At 38.4% G+C, this 26,380-nt stretch overlaps 1 protein-coding gene and 1 long non-coding RNA gene across 4 annotated transcripts in view; one reads left to right on the plus strand and one right to left on the minus strand.

Annotated features, from left to right (window-relative positions):
* The window catches only part of LOC148348791 (uncharacterized), a 57,483-nt gene that overhangs the window by 28,786 nt on the left and 2,317 nt on the right, over positions 1-26,380 (minus strand). The window contains exon 2 of the long non-coding RNA XR_015847674.1: positions 25,958-26,048. This is a non-coding gene — a long non-coding RNA (uncharacterized LOC148348791). The remainder of the gene's footprint in view (positions 1-25,957; positions 26,049-26,380) is intronic.
* On the plus strand, positions 1-26,380 carry mkxa (mohawk homeobox a). Of its 3 annotated transcripts, XM_088322557.1 has the most exons (8): positions 1-223; positions 705-713; positions 1,458-1,701; positions 3,811-3,970; positions 6,632-6,785; positions 11,610-11,975; positions 23,652-23,685; positions 25,903-26,380. In XM_088322557.1, the coding sequence occupies exons 1-8, from the start codon at positions 1-3 to the stop codon at positions 26,102-26,104; spliced, it is 1,392 nt and encodes a 463-aa protein (XP_088178683.1). In that variant the 3' UTR covers positions 26,105-26,380. The 3 variants fall into 3 exon arrangements, with proteins under 3 accessions (XP_088178683.1, XP_088178682.1, XP_088178684.1); XM_088322556.1 differs by lacking the exon at positions 705-713 and having other exon boundaries at positions 1-232; XM_088322558.1 differs by lacking the exon at positions 705-713 and having other exon boundaries at positions 34-223.

Raw genomic sequence — 26,380 nt, forward strand, 5'->3', positions numbered from 1 at the left:
ATGTTCGCCGGCTCGGCTTGTGTGAGACCGAACATGAGCGGGGCGACATATTCAGAGTCCCGGGCCGAGCGACGCAGGTCGCCGGATAGAGTTGTCGAGGAGCCGCAGATGCGCGACTTTGGACGCGGGACACCCGGAGCGGAACATGTCAGCCGGGAATGGACCGGACCGGCCGGGATTACTGCGCTACATCACGGACTGACTCCGGAGGAGCACGGGACAGGTAAACGGAGCGCAAGAATGGGTTTGATTGGGTTATTTTTCATCTCAATTTTTGGATAAAGCCGGACTAATTATTAAAGTAATTATTGAAAATAATTCACTTCTCAACCAAACTGCCAGTTAATGCAATTCAATAAACAATTTGGCGTGGAATACACGCAAGAGTAAATTGATGCCTGCAACCTGCTGCGCTGTTTTAGATGCGTTCTACTTTCGCAGGAATCATAAATACGAAGAATTTTAAGTTCACATAGGAACTGATTGTTTTGTACATTTTAAAGCAGAACAAAGCTTTTTTTTAAACTTAATGGGTAAGCTATTTTTAAATGTATTTCAATTTTAAAGGGACAGTGTGCAACATGTGACTACTTGATGATGTCGCTGCATTGTGTCATGCAAGCAACAATGAGTTTCGTAGACTCAAAGTGACCAAATAGCACCATGTTTCTTATCATTTTGCCCAGCTTTTTTCAAAGAAAAAGGGGAGGGGGGTGCAGAGAGAAAAAAAGCATGAGAAAGAACAAAAGAATTATGAAAAGAGGAAAAAGTAAGTATGGGAGATACGCTAAAATAAGGGGAAAAAAAGAGGAAAAAAGGGGAAAAGGTGTTGGAAATATTGAAGAAAAACACAAAGGAAGGAAGACCCCCCCCAAAAAGGGTTTTGGTTTTTACAAGCTGGCGAAAAATCATAATATTTAAAATACAAATTTATTGACCAACGAGTTGTTATAAAAATGCACGTTTATATGATAGTTCATGTATTTTTGTTTATTACACAAAGATTGTTTTTTTTAATGAAGGACATTTTTTAGCACTAGGAGGCGTAATTTTTTATTTTTGTCTGAATAGGATGTGCAAAGAATGCCCTAAATATGAAATAGTAATGACAATATGAGAAATAATTGAGAGGCCTACATTATCTCCTTATATTGGTGTGTGAGTGTGTGTGTGTGAATGGGTAAGTGTGAAGCACATTGTAAAGCGCTTTGACTTGAAAAGTGCTGTATAAATGCAGACCATTTACAATTTACCATCAAATAATACACACTGTCCCTTTAAAAGAAATATGAAAGTATATTTAGATTTCTCCAAGCACACAAATCTGACATCCCACAAAGCTGTTGTTTCATCAACCACACAAAATATACACATATACATTTTTTTCTCGCTTTAAAGCTCTCTAGTGCATTCAGTTTTTCGTTCTTTTATTTTTACAAGTCCGCTGTCTTTCACAGGAGCACACCGTGATCCGCCTGAGGGGATTTTTTCATTTTTGCGTGACTCGGGGACTCTGTGGCCCAAAATGAACACCATCGTGTTCAATAAACTGAGCGGCCAGGTTATTTTTGAAGACAAGGCCAACGAAGTGGAGATGAGTAGCAGAAATTATTTGGAAGTTATGGACAGACAGCACCCGGACCTTCTGTCCAGTCCCCAGAACATTATGGACAACCAGGCCATCAGACACAGGCGGAGCGGGTAAGTCCAATTCATCAATATTGTGACAAGGAAATCAATTACAAGAGGGATGATTCTAAGTATTAGAAATCTAAGTTTGTGATAACTGTAATAACCCACTGTTTTTTTCTTGTCGTGTTATAACTAGGTCGTCCCAATTCAGTAGCGACCTCATACATTACTCCATCTGCTTCCAATAAATACGTTTGCCCTTCAACTTTATGTGTGGTCTAGTTCATCACACAAGGACCATGTGTTCAAGAATCTCATTTATTTGGGGGCCACGGAGCAGGTGTTTATTATTATTTGTCCTTAATAGAGCAAATAAAAGAGACATGACCTCAAATGGAAACCCTCCCCGTGTCTTAGAGATCAGAATGTGTAAAGAAGTTGTGAAGCAAATGTACTTTTTGAGTTGTTCATTCCAAACTGGATTACAAGGAAAATATTTGTAGAACGCCGACCTCAGGCTGAGGTTAGGACTAAAATGTTACATGTGCGCGTTGCATAAACTCCTGCACCATACTGACATCTACAGGTTTAGAAAATCACAAATATGTATCAATAACATCAAATCAAATATATTTGTAATGCACTTTTCAGGCAATAAATTACAAAACACTTTCAATGTAAGATAAGACAATAAAATCTCCTCCACTGAACAGCCCAAAACACCTCACACAACAATGGTTAATATAAAAATAAATGATGATATAATTGAAATATGATCATGGCAAGGCACAGACTAACCATGTAAGGAAAAGGACCCTAGGGAGGCTTATCCACACTGATGGGGTTGACAGCTAATTACCCTGTTTTCTGACTGCATAATAATAGAGTCCCATTAGCAAATGCTAATTTTCAATTTCTTCATTTTATGAGAAAAACAAATAAATGTAAATATAAATGTTCTGCATTTATATAGCGCTTTTCAAGTCACTGAAGACCTCCCAAAGCGCTTTACAATGTGCTTTACACTTTTCCCTTTTACACACTAACTAACCGATAGCAGCGTCAGTCAATTGCAATAAATAATATGTTTTAGTGTGGTTTACATACCTCTGAACTTCAGCCAATCGCCCACCTGATTGCAATTCCCCTTATTAAGTGATAATAAACCTTACAAACGCAATGTAACACCTATTTACTCACAGCAAGACAGACTATGTAGAATAAATCATTTGGTAAAAAGTTTATTTTATCTACCAAACAAACAGCACAAATAATGATTTACTTGCAGTAAAATTTAGTGTTGCCTATTATACATAGCAATGTATTTAAAGGGACAGTTTGTATTATTTGACTGCTAGATGCTACTGTATTGTGTAATGCAACTGAAAAACGAGTGCTAAAAAGCGCAAGGAAGGATACATACTATGAATACTCAAAATTGGTATATTCTTCTCATTTTTGACAAATATCTTTTAAACAAAAAAAGAGATAGTGAATAAAAAAATAGGAAACGGAAAAGCAAGAAGAAAATAGCTAAAAGAACGATAAAAACAGGAGAAAATAAGAGTAAACAAAAAAAGCTGAAAAAAGGGAAAACAAAAGGAAAAATAATGAAGGCAAAAGTGAAAAAGAACATAGAAAGTAGGAACAAGATGGAAAAGAAAGACAAAAGAAATAAAAGGAAAAGGAGGAAAACATTTGGAGACTAAAAAAGGAACAACAGGTGAAAAAAATGAAACATAATAAAGGAAGAAAAGCAAGAAATAGAGGAAAAAACCTGTAGCAGCAAGATGGCCCCAATCATGTCAGCTCTCTCTTGGTGAGCCTCATGTTATGCCCAACAAATGCACATTTCTCAACCTAAGTCTATTCAAAAAGTCCCCGTTATACAACAGTAATAAAATATAAAATTGTTCTTAAACAATGTGAATTTCCCTTCGGGGATGAATAAAGTATCTATCTATCCATCTATCTAAACGAAAGACGTTTTTAACCACTAGAAGGCGCCAAATAAAGCACAGTGCCCTTACAAAAGTTCTTGTACGACGTACACAATGAGATTATCGGAAATTGTTTTTATAAAATATGGAAAAAAGGATAAGTTGACAGGTTTATCTACATTCCCTCTGATTGTCCGAATTCCAGACGGCATGTAAACGCAGCTTGTGTCTACTTCAGGGGCCGTCCGGGCGGCAGTAAAGTGCGCCACAAGCGTCAGGCCCTGCAAGACATGGCGAGGCCGCTGAAGCAATGGCTCTACAAGCACCGGGACAACCCTTACCCCACCAAGACAGAGAAAATCCTGCTGGCATTGGGTTCCCAGATGACCCTGGTCCAGGTGGGTGTGCACGTGCACGTGTGGCTGGATGAGAATGCTTGTGCAGGAACTGAAAGCTTACTAGATTAGGACAACAGATGGCAGTATTTTATTTTCATTGCGTATTTCATAATTTAATTTTAACCTTTTTTATGACTGTACAATGAAAATTGTATTAGGAAATTCAGGGGCATGAAAAGAGCAATTATGTTGAGGTAGTATATCTTATTTTCGTTGAATTAGTACTTTGTTGTACATATGAAGTGAGTGTAATATTTTTCTAAATCTTAAAGGGACTGTGTATTAATTAGCGCATGTTAAAAAAAAAACGTATTTGTTGAAAAAATATTTTTTATTCAAATCAGGGGTCGCTAACTTGCAGCGCTGGGGCCAATTGTGGCCTGCAGGGTGATAGTTTAAGGCCCCCGCTTTAATACAAACATTTAAAGGATCAGTGTGTATTCTTTAGAACCTCAGTGATAGATAGAAAAATCAGTTACTAAAACAAACATTGATTAAAAAGACAAGCAATAGTAGATGAACTATCACATAAACATGCATCTTGTAGAATACGTGTAGGTCGAGAGATTTGCATTTAATTTAAACATGGACCCTAAAATTAAAAAAGACTTGCAATACGCTGGGTAAAAGAAAAAAAATTACAAAAATGTTGCGATTAGGTCACAAAGTCACCGTAGTTTGTAATCTTGAATGGAGGAATGAATGAAACTTTAATTTTAAACATGACAAAACGAAAACAGAACAAAAAAATAGGGGGGAAAAAAGACAAACAATGTTCAAAAGGGAGTATGAATAAGCATATGCTTATTAAATCCTACCCCTTTGACCTCATTAACAATTTTGTTCCACAGTTAGCACTTCTGTGTATTTACAAACAAGTAACACTTCTCGAATATACACATTTACTTTGGCTCTGTGGATACACCGTCTCTTCATTATCATCATCACTACTTCCATCACTGTTTTTATACTAAAAAATTTTTAGTTTTACCCATCTATTAACTCTATGCTAGTAATCACCTAATATATTTCAGTCACCAATAATGACAATAATAACAGTAAATGACAGTTATAATGATTATAATTATTAATATAATAATAACAACAACAACGTTGTTGCTTATATCTACCTTTTGCTATATCATTCAGACGCCATTTTCTTCCTCTGTGTACTTTGCCAATATCGTTTTTTGTATCTGGATTCGAACAGGTGAATACTTGGACATTGTTTGACCTCATCCTGTAATCTGTTCCAAAGTTTTACTCCACATACAGACACACACATACTTTTCCTGATCATTCTCACCGATTGGATTTTGAAGTTACAACATGCCCTCAAGTTATAGCTTTCTTATTTTCGTGTGCTTTTAAGCACTTTTGATTGCACTACACAACACAGCAAAATCTAAAGGTTAAATATTACACAGTGTCCCTTTAACAACTTTAAAGTCCTTAAATATACATTAGGTTTAAAATTGCATTTTACTATAATTAGGAAGGAGGGAAAAGCAATACCAGGCATCGTCTGGGCTGATGCTATGTGTTGTATCAGGCCGATGCACAGCCCTTTCATTTTGTATACTGACTGATAATTGTATTGCTTGAAGCCTTTTCAGTCAATAGACAAGTATTTAAAATGTCTAACTTTTATCTTGTAATTGTGTTTAAAGTATTTATAGTATTTGGCATTGGTATCAGAGAGTAATGAAGAGTTTAGTGTTAACACTGGTAGCAATTTGACACAACTGATAGCAAACATTGCTAAACAGTTAGAAATGCTTGACGTAATTTCTGTCAAACTTCTATTGAAATGAGAGTGCAAACCTTTAGCACTTAATATGAGTGCCGATATTTTAGGATTGTTTGGAGGAAATAAATTTAGGAATAGATTCAGGTATTGATTTTTTTTAATTTGTTACGGAACTTTTTGGTTGGATCTGTTTATGAAATACATTCTGAACAATAAAAAAGATTGTAAAAATTGATGAGCCGATACCAGTATTGATAGCTGTATCTCCAGACAGGACCTGATATAATCTCAATATCAATACATGGTATCAATGCTCACCAAGCTCTGCTCGTATTCATTATTAGTGCTAGTAAATTGACAATACAATACCATAAGTCTGTAAAAAAATGATTTTAAAATTATTGATTCATCTGGATAAGTTGAAATAAAACTTGAGACGTTCTTGTGGTTGCTTTAACGTTCACAATTGAACCTAAAATGCTTTCCAAATCAATATATGATATATTTTTCATAAGAAAAATACTCTGTGACCTAGAATATGTCTCTCTGGCTCCGCCCTTTCACATAAACCACTTGAATTAAAGTGAATGTGAGCAGCTCTTCTGCTAAAAAAGTAATGTTTCGGAATAATAGCAAGCACCAGCGCAACCCTTTTTAAGAGACGGTCAGAACTCCGTGTTATTGAAACGTGAACCCGGCCAATCCACAAAAAAGGCCGTCAACATTGATCAATGCGACATGATTTATATTGGCCGCCCATCACGCGGACGGTGTCGGGTGCAGAAAAATATGGGATGAAACAGTCTGGAATCCCCATTTTGGATGGAATCCCAATCGAGGTTTTGATAAGGTCTTCGCGGACGCGGGAGAGTCAAAACAATAACGTTTTGTTTTCCCGGTCCGTCCGTCAGGTTTCCAACTGGTTCGCCAACGCCAGGAGGCGGCTGAAGAACACTGTAAGGCAGCCCGACCTGAGTTGGGCTCTCCGGATCAAGCTGTACAACAAGTACGTGCAAGGAAACGCCGAGAGGCTCAGCGTCAGCAGCGACGACAGCTGCTCGGAGGGTACGTCACATCCGTTCTCGGCCCTCTGGTCAATCGTAGCGGGACGTGAGTGGAAAAACGCAGAATCAAAAGGACGAGACTGCTATGAGTCAGTTTTGTCTTGAATTACTTGCTTGGGTACTGGGGTAAGAAGTACTAACCTTGTTTTAGGAAAACATACTCTCAACATGTCTCATACAAGAATTTGCTGCCTTCTATTGTTTGTTTGTTTTTTCAAACAAGGAACTAGACATTCAGAATTACATTGTACAATGGTACCTCTTTATACGAGCACCAAACAGGAGAAATTCAGTATACGAGTTTTATTTGCAACGAAAATCTTGTTTTTTATTGGAAGAAAAATCCAGTCCTAAGCAGTCCCAGAGGCTGCTTAAGACTACTCACTGTTCGTAACCGCTCACTGCCAGCATCATCTTGTCAAGTTTGCACATGCAAAGTACTACAAAAAATTGGATGTGTTTACGGCTCATTTAAAATTGTCCTTTGACATAGTTAAAATAGTCTTTCAAACCGTAATGTTAAAAAAACTATCTTGTCTGTTTGAACACATTAATTCTCTATAACATGTTAGCTTTACCTTTCTTGGTCTTGTTCCAAAGCTGGTTCAAGTTTTATTGTAGTATCTTCAAATATAGGACACTTAAAAATAACTTTGAGTTTGACTTTAGAGTAATATGTTCTTTGAAATACAAGAAAAATTACCTAACAGGCTACATAAGTTAATATGCCATCATGTCTGTTTGAATGCATTGATTCTCCTTAGCATGTTAGCTTTTCCTTTCTCTTTAATGTTCCAAATCGACGTTTCAATTTTACTGCAGTTACTTAAAAATTAAAACACTCATGACGAACTAACAGTTTGCGTTTAGAGTAATCTTAGCAGAAAAATGACCAGATATCCTACAAAGCTAAATAAGCTAGCGAGTCTGTTTGAGCGCATCTTTTCTTGATAACATGTTAGATTTACCTTTATTGTTACTGTTCTAAAACCTCGTTCAAATTTTACTGCAGTTATTTAGAAATTTTAAACACTCATGAAGAACTTAAAGTTTAAGTTTAGAATATCTTTAGTAGACAAATTAATTAATAAGCTATATTGTTAAATAAGCTAGCATGTTTGTTGGAACAAATTGTTTCTTCCTAACATGTTGGCTTTACTTTTGTTTTTACTGTTGGAAATTCTTGCTAGACTTTTACCGCAGTTAATTAAAAATACATAACACTCATGGAAGAACAATTTAATTCTTTCAATTCAGTAATCACTTATGACGCGGTTTACATTTCACAGCTTCACTACATGGGTTTGCGTCGTGCATTGTGTTCTGCATTCTGATTGGCTAAACTGTCTCCCAGAGTATAATTATTTGACAAAACAGTATAAAATAATAATACTATGTTTATATAGGATTTTTATTTATAAAACAAAATCTTGACCTGTAAAGTTTGTTTTCTTTGGTTTCAGTTCATAAGAATATTGAAATGTATAATAATTGAGAAAACGACTTCAAGATTTCACAAATCGCGGTTTCTTTTTGGAACATAAATCCTGCGACAAACAAGGGATAACAGCAGTGGAAAAATGACCTAAAGGCTACATGGGAAAAAAGCTCACGTCTATTAAAATGTAGAGCATGTCATATCAGAAAATCTTGCTTTTAGGATAGAAGAGTGTCATCACAGGCAATATGTAACCTAGCTCAGCGTCTCTGAGGCTAGCTGGCTGTAACACACTGTTATTACGACACCCCACTGAGCCAAACTCCCTCACCTCAGTCTACAATTGGGAGTGACTAACTTTCCTCTACGCTATGTACTTACTCCGAAACACACGCTGCTTCCTCGCGATCTGCCGACACGAAAGAAAACAGCAGGGGGGATGGATACGTAAACAAAAAACGCAGCGTATAGCGCGAGATTGCGCTTGTGAGGAAGAGCGCAACCTTTAATTAGGTCCCCGAAGGGGGCGGGTTTAAGCGTGTGGCAGGGGAGGAATGTTGACATGTTGTTTGCATTGTGAACGGCGCATGCCATCGCGACACCAATGGCTCGCTTCATCTCCTCGACTCTTCCCCTTGTGTCACATTATGGTTGCCGACTTCGCCGCACTTGATCCCACATTTGACCCCGACACAGAAAAAGCCCTGCTGTTATTTTTTAAGTCTGTGCTTTTTCTCCCGGGACTATTTATGTGTGCAACCCGGATGACCCGTTTTTGAAAATTCTTTTTGAATTCTTGTCTGTGTCCGATTTTGGAGAATAGAGGTTTCAAACTCATTTTCACAGAGGGCCACATCAGCTCATGGCTGTCCTCTCAAAAGATCTGATGTTACTTATAAATGTGACGAACATTAACTGGTATGCATGGTTGGAGAGTGACAGAATACATGTAACGGCGTTACGTAATTAGGAAACAAAAAACATATCATGTATTCTGTTAGTTACAGAAAAAAATATAGGGAAAAAACTTAATGCAGTATTTTTATTTATAAAGCAAACACTTGAGCCAGTAAGAAATGGTTTGTCCTATGGTTAAAGTAAAGGTCTTTACTTAATAGATTTTGCCTAACAGTGCTTCTTTTTGGAAAGTAACCCCGTAATAAACAAGGGTTTACTGCACTCGAAGGTTAAGAAATTTGTGTTCGACATTACATGAGGGTCACTTAATGGGAGCTGAAAAAATAATCTGACATCTTGCTGCTCCGGGTACCCACATAAAAACCTTATGAAAAGCTGGGCAAAAAAAAAGAGAAGTAAAACGGTGCGTTTCGGTCACTGAGTCTCAGTAGTTTGTATTCTTCCTTGAGCATTGTAGAACTTGTTTTTGGTTGCACTACACAATACAGTGACAGCTAGTGGTCAAATATCACACAGTGCCATTTTAATTCTAAATCCCAGCTTCATTTCATTTGATTAAATGAACACAATGCCGCAAATTTCTCCCCAATAGAAAATTAAATATTAGTCATTAGTAAGCTTTTCATCATATTTTTTTACAGTCCGTTTTTAACCATCACAGCAACTCGTATTTCTAATAGTCACATACATGACTTAAAGGTGTCATTAAAAATGAAAACACGGCAATAATTACTGGTGACTTCATCTAGTTGAAAGAAACGTAATAGTGCGGTCTTGACTGACATCAGAGTGGTATTATTCCAAGGGCTGGACATGTTTACAATTATGAATCTTGTTCCATGTCAAACGTGTTGCTGCTTCAGTGTCTGAATTTTTGTATCTCCATATATCTTTATAATAAGCAGTTGCAAATGTACAGATCATGCTTTGGTATGTCTGGGTACAAAAATAAAAACTATACATCTTGTCGTTATAAAAAACATACGCTAGGATTTATAGATATTTCTTTAAAACCAGCTCAGTAGCCTAGATGGTAGGGCGCCCGCTTTGAGACTGGGAGGTCGCTGGTTCGCGCCTCAGCCGAGTCATACCTAAGACTTATAACATTGGTAAAATGGCGGCGCCCTCTGTTGGCTGCGGCTGCATCTGCTCGCTACAACGGGTCAGGTGTATCGACATTTCGTTCTGTGTACATTGTTACAAAGAATGACAATACAAAGGAAATTATTATTAAATTATTATTAATTATTATTAATTATTAAAATCATCCATATGTTTCTTAAAATAACTTGGGAGTCAGGTACCAGTGGTATCGGTATTGAAAACTACTCAAAATGCTGAAGTATCGGTTTCAAAATAAGTGCTGTAAAACATCCCTAATGTGGATCCATTTACCAGTAGTTAATCCCCAGTAATGTGTTATTAAAGATAATCAGGACCTCTTTTCCAAAGATCTTTTTGACATATTGTAGTTGTAATACCCAAAAAATCTAACTTGGATTGTCAGCGACTATTAAAAATTTGAGTAGTTGTACTTTACGTAGATAGTTTTTCTGTGACGTCACGCGCATCACCCAGTGTAAACAGTCGTGCATATTAGATGGGTCCACCAGACGCGATTTATTGTTTACATGGGTGTACACTAAATTAGTTGGATGTTTAAAAGAAAGTGGAAGGTGTAAGATGTTGTTTCATTGTGACTGTTCGCCATATTTCTGAGGTCAATCAAAAAAGAAAAAGGGAAACCTAAGCACGCACCTATCCAATATGCCCACCGCTAATGTTGCCTTGATGTACTGTATGTACAAAGATACCTCGGTTTTTGTGGTTAATGCAGACCACAACCACTCACAAGTAAAAATACGCTAAGTTAAATTAAGTTAATCTTGCACCTTTTTTAGGGGTGCCCCTTCATTCCTTCGAATTAGAGAAAGAGAACGAGAGAAAGAACACATAAAACAATGTTAAATTTTAAGACAAATAGTTCGGCAGATGCATCGTTTAGATGGCATGATGAACCTCATGGATTCGAACTCTTCTCAGAGATGCGGAAAGAACGCAGAGCAGGTTTTACAATCACATTACAGTATGAAAGATGCTTTGGCCAATCAGCATCAGAGATCTTAAGTTAAGGTGTGCTATTCAATCGGCTTGAATCTTGGCCGTCTGAAACGATTCTCTGTGGTGTGGGAAGAATTTGGTGTTTTTTTCTTTTTTATAACTTATTTTTCTTTAACTGAATGACATTTATCTAAGCTGCCCAAAATGTGGTGGTGGTGTGCGAGGCATCCGTTGGATTTTTTTTTTTTAATCCGATAAAATGTTTTGATTGAATATTTTTTCCCCGCAATGGAGTGAACCAGCAATAATCGATGCGCGAAATAGCTAGGCGTCTCTCTACTAACGCATCGCAAAATTCATAAACCTGGTGATTCCTGACAGCCTTTGCTTGATCCTCCAAACTTACAGATGGCGACAACCCTCAGAGGAGCCAAAATGGCGCCGTGGAGCTCACCAAACCCATGTATCAAAGCGTCATCAAGAAGGAAGCCTCGGCGGACATGATGGGCGTGGCAGTGGGGATAGGTGCCGACCTGCGTTCGTCACCCGGCGGGGTGGCCTCGCTAACCGACGACTATGTGTCGCCACCCAAGTACAAGAGCAGCCTGCTGCACCGTTATCTCAACGACTCGCTGCGCCACGTCATGGTGGCCAACGCCGTCATGGACGCCCGCAAGCGCAACCATTCAGGCTCCTTCAGCTCCAACGAGTACGACGACGAACTGCTCTCGCCAACCTCCTCTGAGGCAGAGGCCAACTTTGTTTACCGTGCTGGTAAGGGGCTGTATCTCTCAAATTCCTTTTCCCTATCCGCAAGCTTTTTTGTTTGGCTTGTCCTAGCAGTGATATTATTCCCGTCTCCCTTGTTGTATTTGACACACCGCTTGTGTCGAGGAATTTTCTTAATGCAGTGGAGAGCCGGTAGCGCACATGTTTGCGCATACACACTCACGGCTGACTAGGAATTCCCTCCAGCCGACTCCTCTGACCAGGCTCGCTCGAGCCAGACACAACAAGGCCCTGGGACTCTTTAGGCCGCTTTTCATACTGCCGCGAGGTTATGCGGAAAGCGAGTTCAAACAATCTCCTTTTGAGTATTTGGGTTAAACTTAACTACCATAAATGCTGGACTATAAAGCCACTACGTTTTTAAACACTAAGGCTTTCGATACAACGTAGCTCACTCTTTTTTTTTTCACAAAGCAGATAGTCACAAGGGTGTCGGCGGCTACTTTGGAAACAAGCAGGGCCCTTCCTGCCGATCTCCGTGGTTGCAGTGCCTAATCGGGGCCCCGCGTCGCCTCGGCAAACACCTAGCTCGGAACTAATCTAATCTAATTGAATCTGTGTTTAAAACAAAGCTTTGCAATTTCTGCCAAGTGCTCGAACGTCAAATTGAAGAAATTCAATTAAGCGCAGGTGAACAGCGCAAGTAACTATGACTCCCTTTGGTAGCCAAATACTTTAATTAGTAACGCACATGAATGGATACACAAGATTCCCACTGTCCCTATGGAGTACAATTGCTTTTTTGGCAGAATCAGCGGGTAAATAGAAAATTAACATATTGCGCCGCAATTAAGACATTCGATTTCAGACTATGTCCACAGCTGTCAATCTTAATCTACTAGTGCAGCAGACAATATTAATTTTAAATTGGCATTAACATATACACAAGCGTGTGCTGACCTAAATTTAGGAGTCCGTACAATCACAACAGCCTGTAGACATGCAGAGCCATGCGACTGATCTGATTCCTCCCATCCCGTGCACAAATTACAAAGTGATAAAGAGGATGCAAAGTATTGCTACTACATAAAAAAAATATTATACAAAATTATACATGCCTACACTAGTTTCTAACTGATGAGTACACGATTATTATCGGGCTGACAGTTATGGGACTGATAACATCTTAATATGACGTCTGTTTTTGGCCCAGTAGGAAAAATAGTATCCAATAATTAGTCACCCGCTGCCACACTAAAATATTCAATCAGCTGACTTGTTAGAAAGGTTCCAAGCATTTGTGTTTAATGATTTTTGTCGCACTCCTGTGTATAAGTGCTTAAATGTTCACATGCAGCTTTTAATCAGGTGCGCTCTGTAGTCAGTAATTCAATGTTTGTTCCGTACAAATTGCTCTATTATCTCCACAGTTGTCATTGGCAGTCAATGAGTTAAAACCTAGACTTTACAAGTTTAACATTAGCAACAACAAGAAGTGCTTACTGCAACACTTATAATTGTTAATCAATCCAACCAGTGCGTATTCATTTTTGCATGGAGCTAATTCTAAATAATCTTTAAAATGATAGGCCATAACAAGACTACTTCCCCAAGAGAAAATAGTTTGAAAATAGGCAAAATTATCCATCATCTGCCATGTCAAAAGCGTTTTTACACATATAGTATCATTGACTGCTATAAATGGCAAACCTCCATCTTTCAACTTTGTAGAAAATTTGCAGAAAATAAGCGTGCATTACATTTTGTTGCTTAACTAGAAAATTCTGTAAATACATAGTAAAGTAAAAATACCTAAAATTTAGATTATTTAGAAACACAGAAATTATTTCTGGTAGGTTTTTGGTGCTTACTTGGCTCGAAAATCAATTTACAGGTAAAACATGATTTAGTATGACTTTCTTTTACAGCAAAACAAGCTAATAGGGCAGTAAAATAAGAGAAATACAAGGTATCATTATCAAAATAGGAAAAACAATTCATTTCGCGATATCTAAACTTGTGTTTCTTCTAAAATAAGTATCTGTCAGAGGAGCAAATGTTTTCTTAGTGTCCATACTTGATTCTACATCAATTACTACGAGCGTGAAACTGACATGATTACCGCCAAACTAAACTAAAAATGATATCAAAATATATAATTTCCAAACATGGTTATATTATAATAGTCATTGTGAATTCCATTGACCGTAAGTCTCTGCCACTAGTGCAAAGTCAGCTGGAAAAGGTTAAGGTCACAGAGACCCTCGACAGCATCGTAAAAAATGGGATGTATCTAAAAACCACAAAAATGAAATTTTAAATGAAGTGCCAATAAATATCGCAAGTAGAAATATTTAATCTCTCTTTTATGGCTGTCTGTTTAATTTTTTTTCTACAGAATGGAAAACATTATCCTGACCAAAATAAAGCAAGAAGAATTAACATCCATTCATAATCTGCCTGTGTTTTATTTGGGTCACCTGCTTAGTTCAACAATAGTGGGAAGCAGAAAGACATTTCAAGCATGTAACTATAAATCTCAAACCCGTCGTGTGTATTTATAAAACTAACTGGATCACAATATGAACTTCACAAAGTGTCACTTCCAAAGACGTTTTACGGTGTGGCTGATCTTTAACGGCTTGTTTTTTTCTTCACATGGACAAATGTGGTTTTGGTTAGAGGAGCGGTCTAAGCTTTGTGTGTTACTTTTTGGATTACAACATAGGGAAAAGGAGCAATGGTGGAATTCAATTCAAGGACATTTTCAGTTGACTGGATGTTTCTAATAAGAAGTTGCTACTTCATTTGAATATTTTTTATGTGCTATTTTGGTCTCGATTATGATCGTCTAATGTTAGTCCTGGCATGAACGCTGGAGAAAGGTTTTAGTTCTTGGAAAGTTGTTTAAGGACAGGGGACTCTTGTGATCTCATCGGTCATTTTGGAACATATGATTATGAACAGGACGTTGGTTCACGGATCCCTTAACCGCATGGGTCCTAGGGACAAAACTCAGGACAGCCTTATCCAGTGCTGACGGTCTATGCCTGTTCTTGGGTCGTGGCAAAGTTGGCACATACGGTTTGAAAACTGCTGTTTTATTGGTGGTTTGTGATTAGTGGAGTCTTGGCGTAACTCATTTTTCAGATTATAAGTCGTAGTTTTTTTCATAGTTTAGCAGGGGAGTGACTTATACTCTGGTGAGACTTATGAGTGAAATGATTAATTATTATACGACATGTATATATAATATAGTACCAGTATTGTGCTGAAAAGTTTCACCCCACGTGAAATGCCCCTCTAGCATACGTCACTCACGCAAACGTCACTAAAATGACTTTGTACCCCATTTTGGGGGGAAATGTAAGAGAACAGTATAGCACAGAGAATTTGCACCTTGTTTCGAAATCACTTCGGAGTTGAAATATTTACTATGTTGAAATGACACCACATTTCTTACAAGTCGATGGACACATGAACAAGTTGCTTTTATTGCGATTTATCAGTGATTCAAAAGAGTAATCTCATGAATATCACATTTATTGAAAACTGGTATGTGCTCTACCATACCAAAGTTTAGTACGCTGAAATGGACTGTCGAATTATTAACAGATTAAACAGGAGACGAACGTTTAGAAGATTTCGCCAAAGGAAATGTATACAGTACAATACCATACAATACTATGTGTTTTACTGTTCTAATACATTTCCCAAAAATGAGATACAAAGTTGTTTTAGTCACGTTTGCACGAGTGACGTATCGGGGTCATTTCACGCGGTGGCACATTTTTTTAATTATTACTTTAAATTGCCTTTCAATATGACATGTATGTTTTGGGGGTTGGATTTTATCAAATAAATTCCCCACAAAATTAAGTTAAACTCCAGTGAGACTTAAATATGTTTTTTCCTTCTTCATTATCCATTTTTTTGGCTGGTGTGTTTTATAATCCGGAATTATTTATAATTGAAAAAATACAGACTACACTTGGCAACCCATACACCACTGGAAATCAGTTAATTCCTAAAGACGGCGATATTGTTTTTTTTACCAGGATGGCAGTGAATGTGTTACTGGTGTCGTGAACTCGCAATGTTATCTCTAACTACAGAGGGCAATCAGACGTGGCAGGAGATGGAGGGTGTAGATTTACCCCGATGGAAAACTAAACTTTCGGCTGGCTTAAAATGACTCACGGATGCTCGCGCACACACTCCTTCACCATTCACAAGCTGCGCACACAACGTCCAGTACAAACACACACACCTACAGTCCAAAGCCTTTGGGGAATTTCATTGAAGGCAAAGAACAGTAGAATTCCATCGCACATGCCAGGGGTACTTGCCAAATGACCCTTTAATGGCATATTAAATAGCAGGAATCTGGCTGAATGTTTTTCTTTTTGCTCGGTACGAGATTTCGTCCCGTCCGCTATCGTGTGGATCATCACGAGCCGGTCAGGTCCCGACGTTCTTGCCAGTAGACACAGAGCGATTTCGTTGGGACGCATTACGAGTTTGACATTGGCGAAAATGGCTAGAATTTCAACATCAGCATTCAGGTTCATGATTACATTAACCAGCGGCAAATGTAAGGCAAGTGACCCTATTGATGTGGAAAAGACAAAAATGCCTTAAGCAAGTTTGTGGCCGCAAGCAGTGTTCTCTTACTATTGTCAAGGGGAAAAGTCGGTTTCATGGTTCATGTTTGATGTGTCACATTAGCCCGTTTTCCACTAGGTAGCCCATGAGCATTGTAGATCAAGAACTCCTTTATCACAAACATGTTCGTTATTAAAATCAGATGAATTACAAAAACGGTAGTGAAAATTCAAGTTATCAGAATTGGCTTGATTCTTATAGATTTTAACACTCCATTGCAAATAACAAAACAAATAACCATGCCATAGAAAACGTAGGGAAAAAGTTATAGTGGGGCTTTTCACAAGGAACGACCCCCCTCAAAATTCAACCAACCTATCAGCTCTGATCAACAGAGCATTCCCCGCAACATTTTTTTTTTAACACACCTAAAATAATAAATACATGCAAAAACTTATTTTAAAAGTTCTGCAGAGGAAAGGGGGCCGCTGAGAACAGTATGCTTATAAATTAAGGGACTAACAACATATTGTATTGATTTAAAGGTTACAGGTGCATGGAATCCTCTCAAGTCCTTATACACTAGTGTGGCCTTTTAAAGGCCGCAGTGACGTAAGAAAAAACAAAACAAAAAAAACCCACTGTGTTCGTCAGGGAGTGGCAGATCCGACATTGAAAACGAGCGAAAAGTATTGTGACGTGACCCTTTTTCTAACCGTCCTTCCTGTGGCAATGTTGACTGACCGACGCAGACATTGTTTACGCAAAAGTCATACCGAGCCCTTTCAACCTGATCATTTTTAAATCATCAACTCGACACGCCTGCGATCAGGTCACAGACTTACAGCTAAGTGTTTCCATTCTACAAGGAACACTCTACAGGACAGATGAAACTATCTGTGTTTCTCCGGGACATTGCCACTTTATTTTCTGCTCCTAAAGGAAAAATGCCGCAGGTTTATCTATTCGTTTATACAATGTAAGTCTATGCTTTTGGCAAGCCACTTATGAGCACATCTTGTAAAAACACAGGATCTCGTTTTTGGAGCGTGTAGGGAAACGAGTACGGTGTTTCATTGATGTTGGTTTGTGACATTATCCTTTATTTAATTTTCAAAAATTAAATGTACAAACAATGAATCTTGGCGCAACAAAGTCCCTATCTCTTTGCACTTTTATTCGGAATACTCACAATCGCCTAGTATATGGCGGGGGTTATTCCCTTGTCTCTAGGTATGTAAATGATTCATAAAGACTGCTACAAAAATACAACTCTTGATCACAATTTGACTATTGGCATGTAAACTTAAGTCATTGTCTCAGATGTACAGAATGTGAGTAATCTAAAACAACTTATACACGTTTAGGATTATGGAAGGGTGGTTTCGTTGCCTTTTAAAACCTTTTATCACAGGAAGAACTGGTTTAAGTATCATATAACAGGTATTGTTTGAAAGTAATATGAACAAAGATTCACGCTATCATGTCTTCAGAAAATACCAAAGTATGAGGGAATTCAACAAGGATTCTGAATCATCTTCAATCATTTTGAAAATTTGTGCACATCAACCCGTTAATAACATAACTTGTTTTAGTAATTTATTCAAAATAAAACACAAATAATACTTCTCCCTCCAACAGTCTACAGAGTGCATTCAGAGTAGCTTCATCTTTATCAACAACCATCTGAGACACCACTTGAACAGACACCTCTCTCTAATATTTAGTGAACAGTCCCTGCAGTTTAGCACGTAAACACTCCAGGCGAATATTTGAGTAGAGAGTAAACTCATTAGTACCTGTTTTGGTGTCAAAACCACATTCAAACATTATATGCGGTAAGGTCATTACGTTGTGTCCCTCATTGTTTACTTTTTAATCTGTTGTGTTGATCCCTTTTGGATGACTTATGTCCTCAGTCTACAAGTCATAAACCCTGATTTTCTTCATCATAGTAATGATAGCCTGTTGTTTGTCCGCCAGCAGTCCATATTGCGATATGAAACGAGGACACCGGCTCCAGCAATATATTTACTAGACTTCTCCTGGTTTGTTTACTGGCGCTCTGATTACACTATGTTTACCGCTACACGTAAATACAGTGACAACTTGGCAGCCTTGAAAACTTCGGAAACTAGCTTGTTTCTTCAACTCACTCGGACTGGTTCTCCACTTTTGCTCCCCATTCTTCACTGAGTAGTGGACTGTGCATCCAGAGTCAGTTACGCAAGGACAGCCTGTTGTCATTTAGTTTATGCCATGTTTAATATCTTTGGCTAAATGAGCACAATTGACTGATTCACATGGGCAGAAAAACCTTGCGTTGGACAGAAGTTGTGACAAGGACAGACTTGGCGACAGACTGCTCTCTGACAATGTTAAACATACAGATCATTACTGAAACGAGTCTGAAGGCATTGCACCTCTTAATCAACACTAGCTTTGTTTCAAATCGGAAAACTGTTTCAGGAGATGTCGTTATCTCACGTAGTCTTTGATGTGGTGTAAAAAACCCGCATGCAAGTGTTCACATCTGCGCATCCAGTGATTTGAAGGAAATTTGGTAAAAGTTGCGTCATTGCAAAGGAGGTAAAATTGGTTGATATGTTTTCCATCCAATGGCCTATAATGACAGTAACCCCTGACTCATATTATGGCTGCCCGAGACAATCATCCAAAGGACTTTTATAATTGCGTAGTGATCTGTTGGAGTCTTGACGTCCAGTTGCAGGTTAGTGTCAAGCAGGAAGACGAGGTGTTTGGTGGAAATCTGTTCACCTCATTTCCTCCCTGTTAGATGTTAATTTTATTTTAGGTGTGTGAGTTGTAGCAAAACTTACACGTGTTTCTATTAAGAATTGAGTGCATCTACATCAGTGTGTAAATTCATCTGGACAGTCACAATTAAGGGGTGTGTGCACCTATCACCAAAAGGCACCCTGGGCAACCAATAAGGAGGCTAACCTGCATTGGCCTTGTAAACACGGATGTACTGTTAAATATTGGATGATTTCTGCAACCTTTACGATTCTGAAACCCTTTTTGTTTTCATGTTCTCGTAGGAGAAAATTCATGTTATTTTTTTGAGGATTAAAACTAAAGAATGATGAGCTTACCAACCTGCCAGAGGATTGCAGCACATTATGGATATGAATGTGTAAAGGCAATGCCGGCAGCCGACTCCACTTACAGGGCAGTGACTAAGACCGCCCCTCTTTGCCAGGACTGCCCACACCAATAAAAATCAACAAGCAAGCTCCAAACACCCTAAATGAGTGGATTATCTTAACAGGGTTTATGGATCGATAATGTCATTACTCCTACCGAATTTATTTCCCCGTTCCTTTTTTCTAAGATCGCAAGGGCTTGTGTTAACAATGTCCTTTTATTTCTTTCATTTGATTCAATTTCCTTGTCATGTAAATAATTGTGGTTTGTTAGTATCAAACATGTGCATTATGGATTTGCGTGTCTCTACCATTTTCTTTCTGGACTGATCAATCATTATCCATATCAATGAACCGAAAAAGCAATAGTTTAATGCTAAAATAAAATTATAGTTAGAGTATTGCCTTCTTCAAGATAAATGGTTAGAGACAATATGAAGCTATGTTGAATTAATTCAAGTGGGAAACCGTTTACACTACCTACTGGCCGAATCAGTTAGCACCAAATTAGATTCGGAATTGAATAAATATAATTTAAGGCAATTTAATCTACAAATGTCTGCGCTACTGCATCCATTGCCGGTGATCACTCAGACCTACTTGTTTATTGTCATTTGTTGCTAACAACAGCGCCACATGGCAATGATGACAGTGTGCCGCACTCATCTGAACAGGTGTAACCTCATCCTCTCTTTAATTTGTCCACCCTGGTTTATTTTCCCTTCATTTTAGCATGGTTTTATGATCCGTTTTCCCCTTTTTTTGCCTTCCTTATACCCTCTCATAACCCCGCAGGGATGTCAAGTGAGCTTGTATTTTTGGACTTTTAGTTCCATGCCAGAAACCGTCAGACTCCTCAGTTTTCCCCTTCGGTGTTGCGCGAAACACCACTGTCAGTTGAGCCCAAAGGCAACAAGGACGTCTAGCCCAGCCATCAGTAGGGAAGCAAGAAAAAACAACGGGAAAAAGAACGCAAAAAATAACAGTTGTTCGTCATTTAGCAGAGATCTGTATTGTCTTTGGCAATACTGTATCAGACTTTCAGATGGTTTAGGCACAAGGCTATAGAAACTGAGTTTTGGAGAATGGTGTCAGTAATCAGATCCATTTTTTGGCGGATACCACAAGTGAAGACAGGTGCCCTACTGCGTCAGAAGAATAAGCAGATCTTAGTCTCCTTCTTAAGACTTCTGTTAAGCACTACAGGGACAGAAACTGTGGATCACCCTCCTTCTTGCCTTTGGCTGGTAGTTTGGTTAGTAAACCTGAGCATGGCTGTTATCTTACCTCCCTAAAGCCTTTCCTTCCTGATCTTTATCTAATGCATACTGGGTTGAAACTTGCTACGACTGTAAAGTCACTCATAAAAGATTGGTTGGGTTACATCATTCTGATTGGTGTGGCTAAAACAATATAGGAATGGTAATCGTTGTTGGGCACATTAATACATAAATAAGTTTGGAGTTTGTGTATAGAACTAGTAAGCTTCCAAATGGTTTTATCACTTTATATTCTGTGCCCAACAAGCTACACAAGAAAAACAATAAAATTGTCTTGGCCCGTCAGGCTGGATGTTGCAAACAGATTGTGTGGATCGAGTGTAACTCACGCACACTGCAAAACTCTTTAAAACGCCAACAGAAAGACGTGCACCCGGTAACCGTCTCCCCACACACATATAAGTTTGCCCCACATGTTGCGTGTTGAACTGCTTTCTACCGCCGCTGCCAACAAAGCCCAAAGCTGAGCTAATAAATCAAAGGGATGTATAAACACTGTACAAACCAACTCTGGCCCTCTAATTACACAACTGTGATGATGGTGAACGTGGCCAAAGTCTAGCGCAACGAACAGATGGAGTTGGAATGAAGAGGATGCGTTCACTCTCTTCAAATATTAGCCCTGCAGTAACTCATGTTGACTCCCAATAATAATATTGGGGAAAATGGAGGTCAGGTAGCGCTCTGAGGCATTAAACTCTTGCATAAAAATATTTTGGAATTGCAGAAGAAGTGCCGGTTCTCGACGAAGCGTAAAGCCAAAACACCGACAGGAAGCCTTGCGTTTATTTTGGCAGGGAGCAACAGGTCCTGTACCTACATCCAGGGTTGTTACAGCACTTCCTCACAGGGGTGAACAAGTAAAGCGCCGGGACACGAAAAAAATGTCAATAAAATACCTTGGTGATTAAGCCGAGCACTGATAGGATGTCTGGGATGATCCGGAGGATTGGATCGAAATTCTTTGAGGGACTTTGATTTTGTAGTTTGCGCACTGCAGACGATTAAGAACCATGCTGCTTAAATTCAAGTTTCCTTGAATAATATACAGTGAAGAGGAAATGTAGTCATCAGACTCACACTCACCGCTGCAGTGAAATATTTGTATTCGCCGAGCGACAATGTAAGCACACTTAACATTGTAATCCAAAAGTGGAATAAACTTTTCTGTTTTCAGACACTTTCTGTTAAACGCTGGATGATAACAAGGCTGTACAGTCTTTTTCTCTCTGAATTGGCTTGATAAGCAAAAACACATTTGTGTTTAATCTGTCATTTTGTTAGCAAGCATGGATGGATAGTGACGTAAAAGTTGGAATGAGAGTATTTACATCTGGGGGAAACAGTCTTTGAAAGTCCAAGATTTAAACGAGAAAACGCAACTTATCAGGAAAAAACTTTGCTGTGTCAGCCCCGCATTTCTACTTGCGTCCGCATTCCTGAAAAATTGACTTATTACCCACCTATTTAAACAGTTTTACATCCTAAAAAGTCTGTATTTATATAATAATGTGGACATAGCTCAATGACTTGGCCAGTTAGCGATATGGTATTTATATACGTGTGACTTATTGTGTATCGTACACTGTCAGTGACGGCTATTGAGATCAAAATCCTCTTTAAACGAGTTGACAAGAGATTGAATAAGAATCCATTGTTCATAGATATTCAGAATTGGATTTTCTAGGTTATAGGTTTACATTAATACATAAATTAATATAATACAAAATATTGCAAGCTCCATTCCAATACATTTTACTAATATTATATCAGTGTTCATGCTATTCACCACCAGTTGCCGTAAACCTTTTTCCAGCGAGTTCGGAGTTCCAGATATACAATTCAAATCTCCAAAATCTGCCCTCTGATTGGCTGGTCCTTTATTTACTCAGGTCCTCCAAAATCCAAAATCAGCAGGACTTGGGCCTGGATGCCCCTGTGAGTCATACAGAAAACGGATGCTTGGACTCTAATGCAACCCCTCTGTTGGTTCTGGGTGAATAGAGAGCAACTAAAACTGAAATTGGCTTTGTTTTGGAGTCGGTAAATCCTCTGGACTTGGTCAAGCCTGAGCTACTTAAAGGCTTCTAGGGCTTTAGCTGTGTGTTTGGGTTGCTTAAGGCAAGCGACTGGCGAGGATATCCAGATGCTCGGTGCCTCCTCAAAGCCAAAAGTGTGTCATCGTGCTTGCAGCAAGCAAAACACACTTCCAGTTTTTAGCTCATCACTCAACACGCAAAACACATGGACATGCGCTACTTCTACCAAACAGCATGTTGAAGTCAACACACCGGTTGCCCTGAGGAGAAATTAGGTTGGTTTGTCTAATGACGAGCTTATTGCCTGCTAATGATTTACATGTGAGATGATAATGATTGCTTCCATTTTGGGAGAAGAAAAAAAAAAAACTGACTCAGTCACGTTCATTCGTTTCCACTGTGTTCTTTCACGCTTGGTCTTTTTCGAAATAATTTCCTCACAATTACACTGGCGGGGGCTGAATTGTAATTGAATTGAATATTACCGAATGGAGTTTATGAGTCACACGTCTCAATGTTATTAGCTACTTTCTATCCTGATGAACTTTTTGTGAAATAATTCTTTGATGTACAAAAGTCAACACATTACAAATCACTTGACACAAATTAATCTCTTCTTTCTTCTTTCAGAAACCACAGAGCATGGATCAAGTAAATATGACAAGTGAGTTTACCACCATTACAGCTATGTTTTTATAATGTAATGAATTTCAATAATTTATCACACATTAGTCTTTCGATTCTTGATGAGAATTCACGTTAACGTCAATCGCAGTGGTCAAGATTTTCCATTTATTTTTCGGTTCTCTTTACTGACCTTAAAAAATAGAAGACCTCTAGCACCACAAAATGCGGTCAGCAGATCTCTTTGGATGAGCTCACTTTGTGTAAGGCAACACTGACTCATAAAAATATGTTCAGTTTAACGGGGGGAAAAAAACGCTTTCATGCACATTGAACAGCTTAAGGTCTTTGTCATATTCAAAACAAAAATGTATTCTGTCGCCATATAATTCCGTCCATTTTTTCCTATTTACACACATTATACTGTTTTTTAAAATATTTTATTGTGTCGACATGCAAATTGAGAAAAATATGCTAACATGAGAAAACAAATAGTTAAATGTAGGAAAAATGTACTGCCGATAAAAGAAGATCATTTTTCTATAATGTGTTTCTATTCTAAGCCCCAAATAGTGACTAGCTTTTTTTGTAAAATAAGGATTTCCTCATATTTTCACATTTTTGAGGAGTGAAATATGGACAAAAACTCGATTGTATAGCCTTCTGGAACGTGGCATTTCTTTTCTAATTTGAAGTAAACTACAGGGGGAAAAAAAGCAAATAATACAAGGCTTAGAGGAACCACCTACAATCAGAAAAAAAATCGTTGCACATTTATCCTAGCAAATGTCTTTCCTCAATTTCTTTCGATCATTACGGTTTTTACAGTGCCAATGAGCGCCAAAAAGTGAAAACATACCAGGGATTGGAAAAATCTGATTTCAAGTAATAATTGTGCAGACATATGTTAGAGTTTGTCCAATGGAACATTGTTACGAGTTATTTTTTGCAAATGCATTATTTTTGTCATTTTTGATATTTGTTATTTCTGTGGGTTTTTTTGTTTTTTTTAAAGATGTCCGCCGCACCAAAAAAATAATAAACAATATCAGAAAAAGCAAAGTTAACATATAATTCAAATGACAGTACCATAAGGCTTTGAGGCGCCACCTACATTCAGGAAAAAAAACAACAGATTGAGGAACGTTTGTCGTAGCACCTCAACACTACAAGATAAGACTGTCTGTATATATATATATATATATATATATATATATATATATACACAACAGATGTGCGTAGTATTTTCCTTTTCGTATATACATATAGTCAAGTCATGTTTATTTTTATAGCCCTTAAACACAAGAAGTCTCAAAGAGCTGACTACAGACTACGATTACACTAACCCCTGATCTGAAACCCTTATGAGAGGCAAAGAAAAACTCAAAAACCTCAGCCTGAGGAGAATAAGCAAACGTAGATAAGGGGCCGCACTTTGTGATTAGACTGTTGTGAAAATGATGTTTTTAATGTGTCCTGGTTTTTAAACATCTCTTAACAATATGGCACACCGGGGTTGCAAAAAAAATTAATTTGGAATTATTTATGTTAATGACAATAAAGACAGGGCAGAGCGGCGGTGCAGTGGTTACCACGTGTGCGGCACAGTTCTGAGGTCATGAGATCGAACCTCCTGTGTGGAGTTTGCATGATCTCCCCGTGCTTGCGTGGGTTTTCTCCGGGCACTCCGGTTTCCTCCCACATTCCAAAAACATGCGTGTTAGGTTAATTGGCCGGTCCAAATTGTCCCTCAGTGTGAATGAGCGAGCAAATTGTCTGTCTGTCTGTGCCCTGCAACTGGCTGGTAACCAGTTCAGGGTGTTCCCTGCCCACTGCCCAAAGATAGGTGGGATGGGCTCCAGCACTCCCGCGACCCTACTGAGGATAAGCGGTGCAGATAATGGATGGACAATAAAGACAATCTTGCATCTTGAAACAAAAGTGTTTCGTTACAAAAAAATCTCAGTCTCTTTCGTTAATTATATTTTTTACAGGGCCAAAAATCTCAAAAAGTAAAACCTTGCCTGGGTTAAGGAGAATCTGTTCTCGTGCAATAATTTTTTCAGCTACGTTTGAGCAACTTTTTAAAAAAATGAATTAATTATATTTGTTATTTTTGGTATTTCAAAAGAAACTGCTAACATATCATCCCTTTTGTTTTCACAAGAAAACTTGTTTTCAGAAGGCCATGTGTGTTATGAGCCCTATATCATGACAATCTCTGCCTGTTTCTTGTTTTCGGTTCGCGTGCCGTCAGCGGTGGCGTCAGAGCGGAACACAAGGAGAAAGCGAAGGGCAAAGATGAGACTTACTGGAAGGAGATCAACGCGGCCATGGCCTTGACCAACCTGGCGCAGGGGAAGGACGGAGCTCCAGGGACCACTAGCTGCATCATCCAGAAGTCTTCACACATAGCGGAGATAAAGACTGTCAAAGTGCCGCTAGCACGCAATTATTAGCTCCAAGATGAGCTCCTTTACTCTATGCAAACGATTCATAAGAGGACGTTTTGAAGGACGAAAAAACACAAGTGTCTTCAATAGGACTTGTACTGCAGTATTTCCTCTAACAAGACACTTTTTTGTAATATTAACTTATTTTTTCACGACTTTTTACCCCGTTTTTTATGCTCAGTATATTTTACCAAAGTGACTTTTGCTCGCAAAATACGCATCGTGCCTGTTTGGAATTTGTGAAGGATTATTTAGAGTCAATGAGGTGGAAGCATGAGCCTT

The sequence above is a fragment of the Urocampus carinirostris genome, chromosome 18 (genome assembly GCF_059441175.1).
Source record: "Urocampus carinirostris isolate Australia breed hairy pipefish chromosome 18, RoL_Ucar_1.0, whole genome shotgun sequence".
NCBI lineage: Eukaryota > Metazoa > Chordata > Actinopteri > Syngnathiformes > Syngnathidae > Urocampus > Urocampus carinirostris.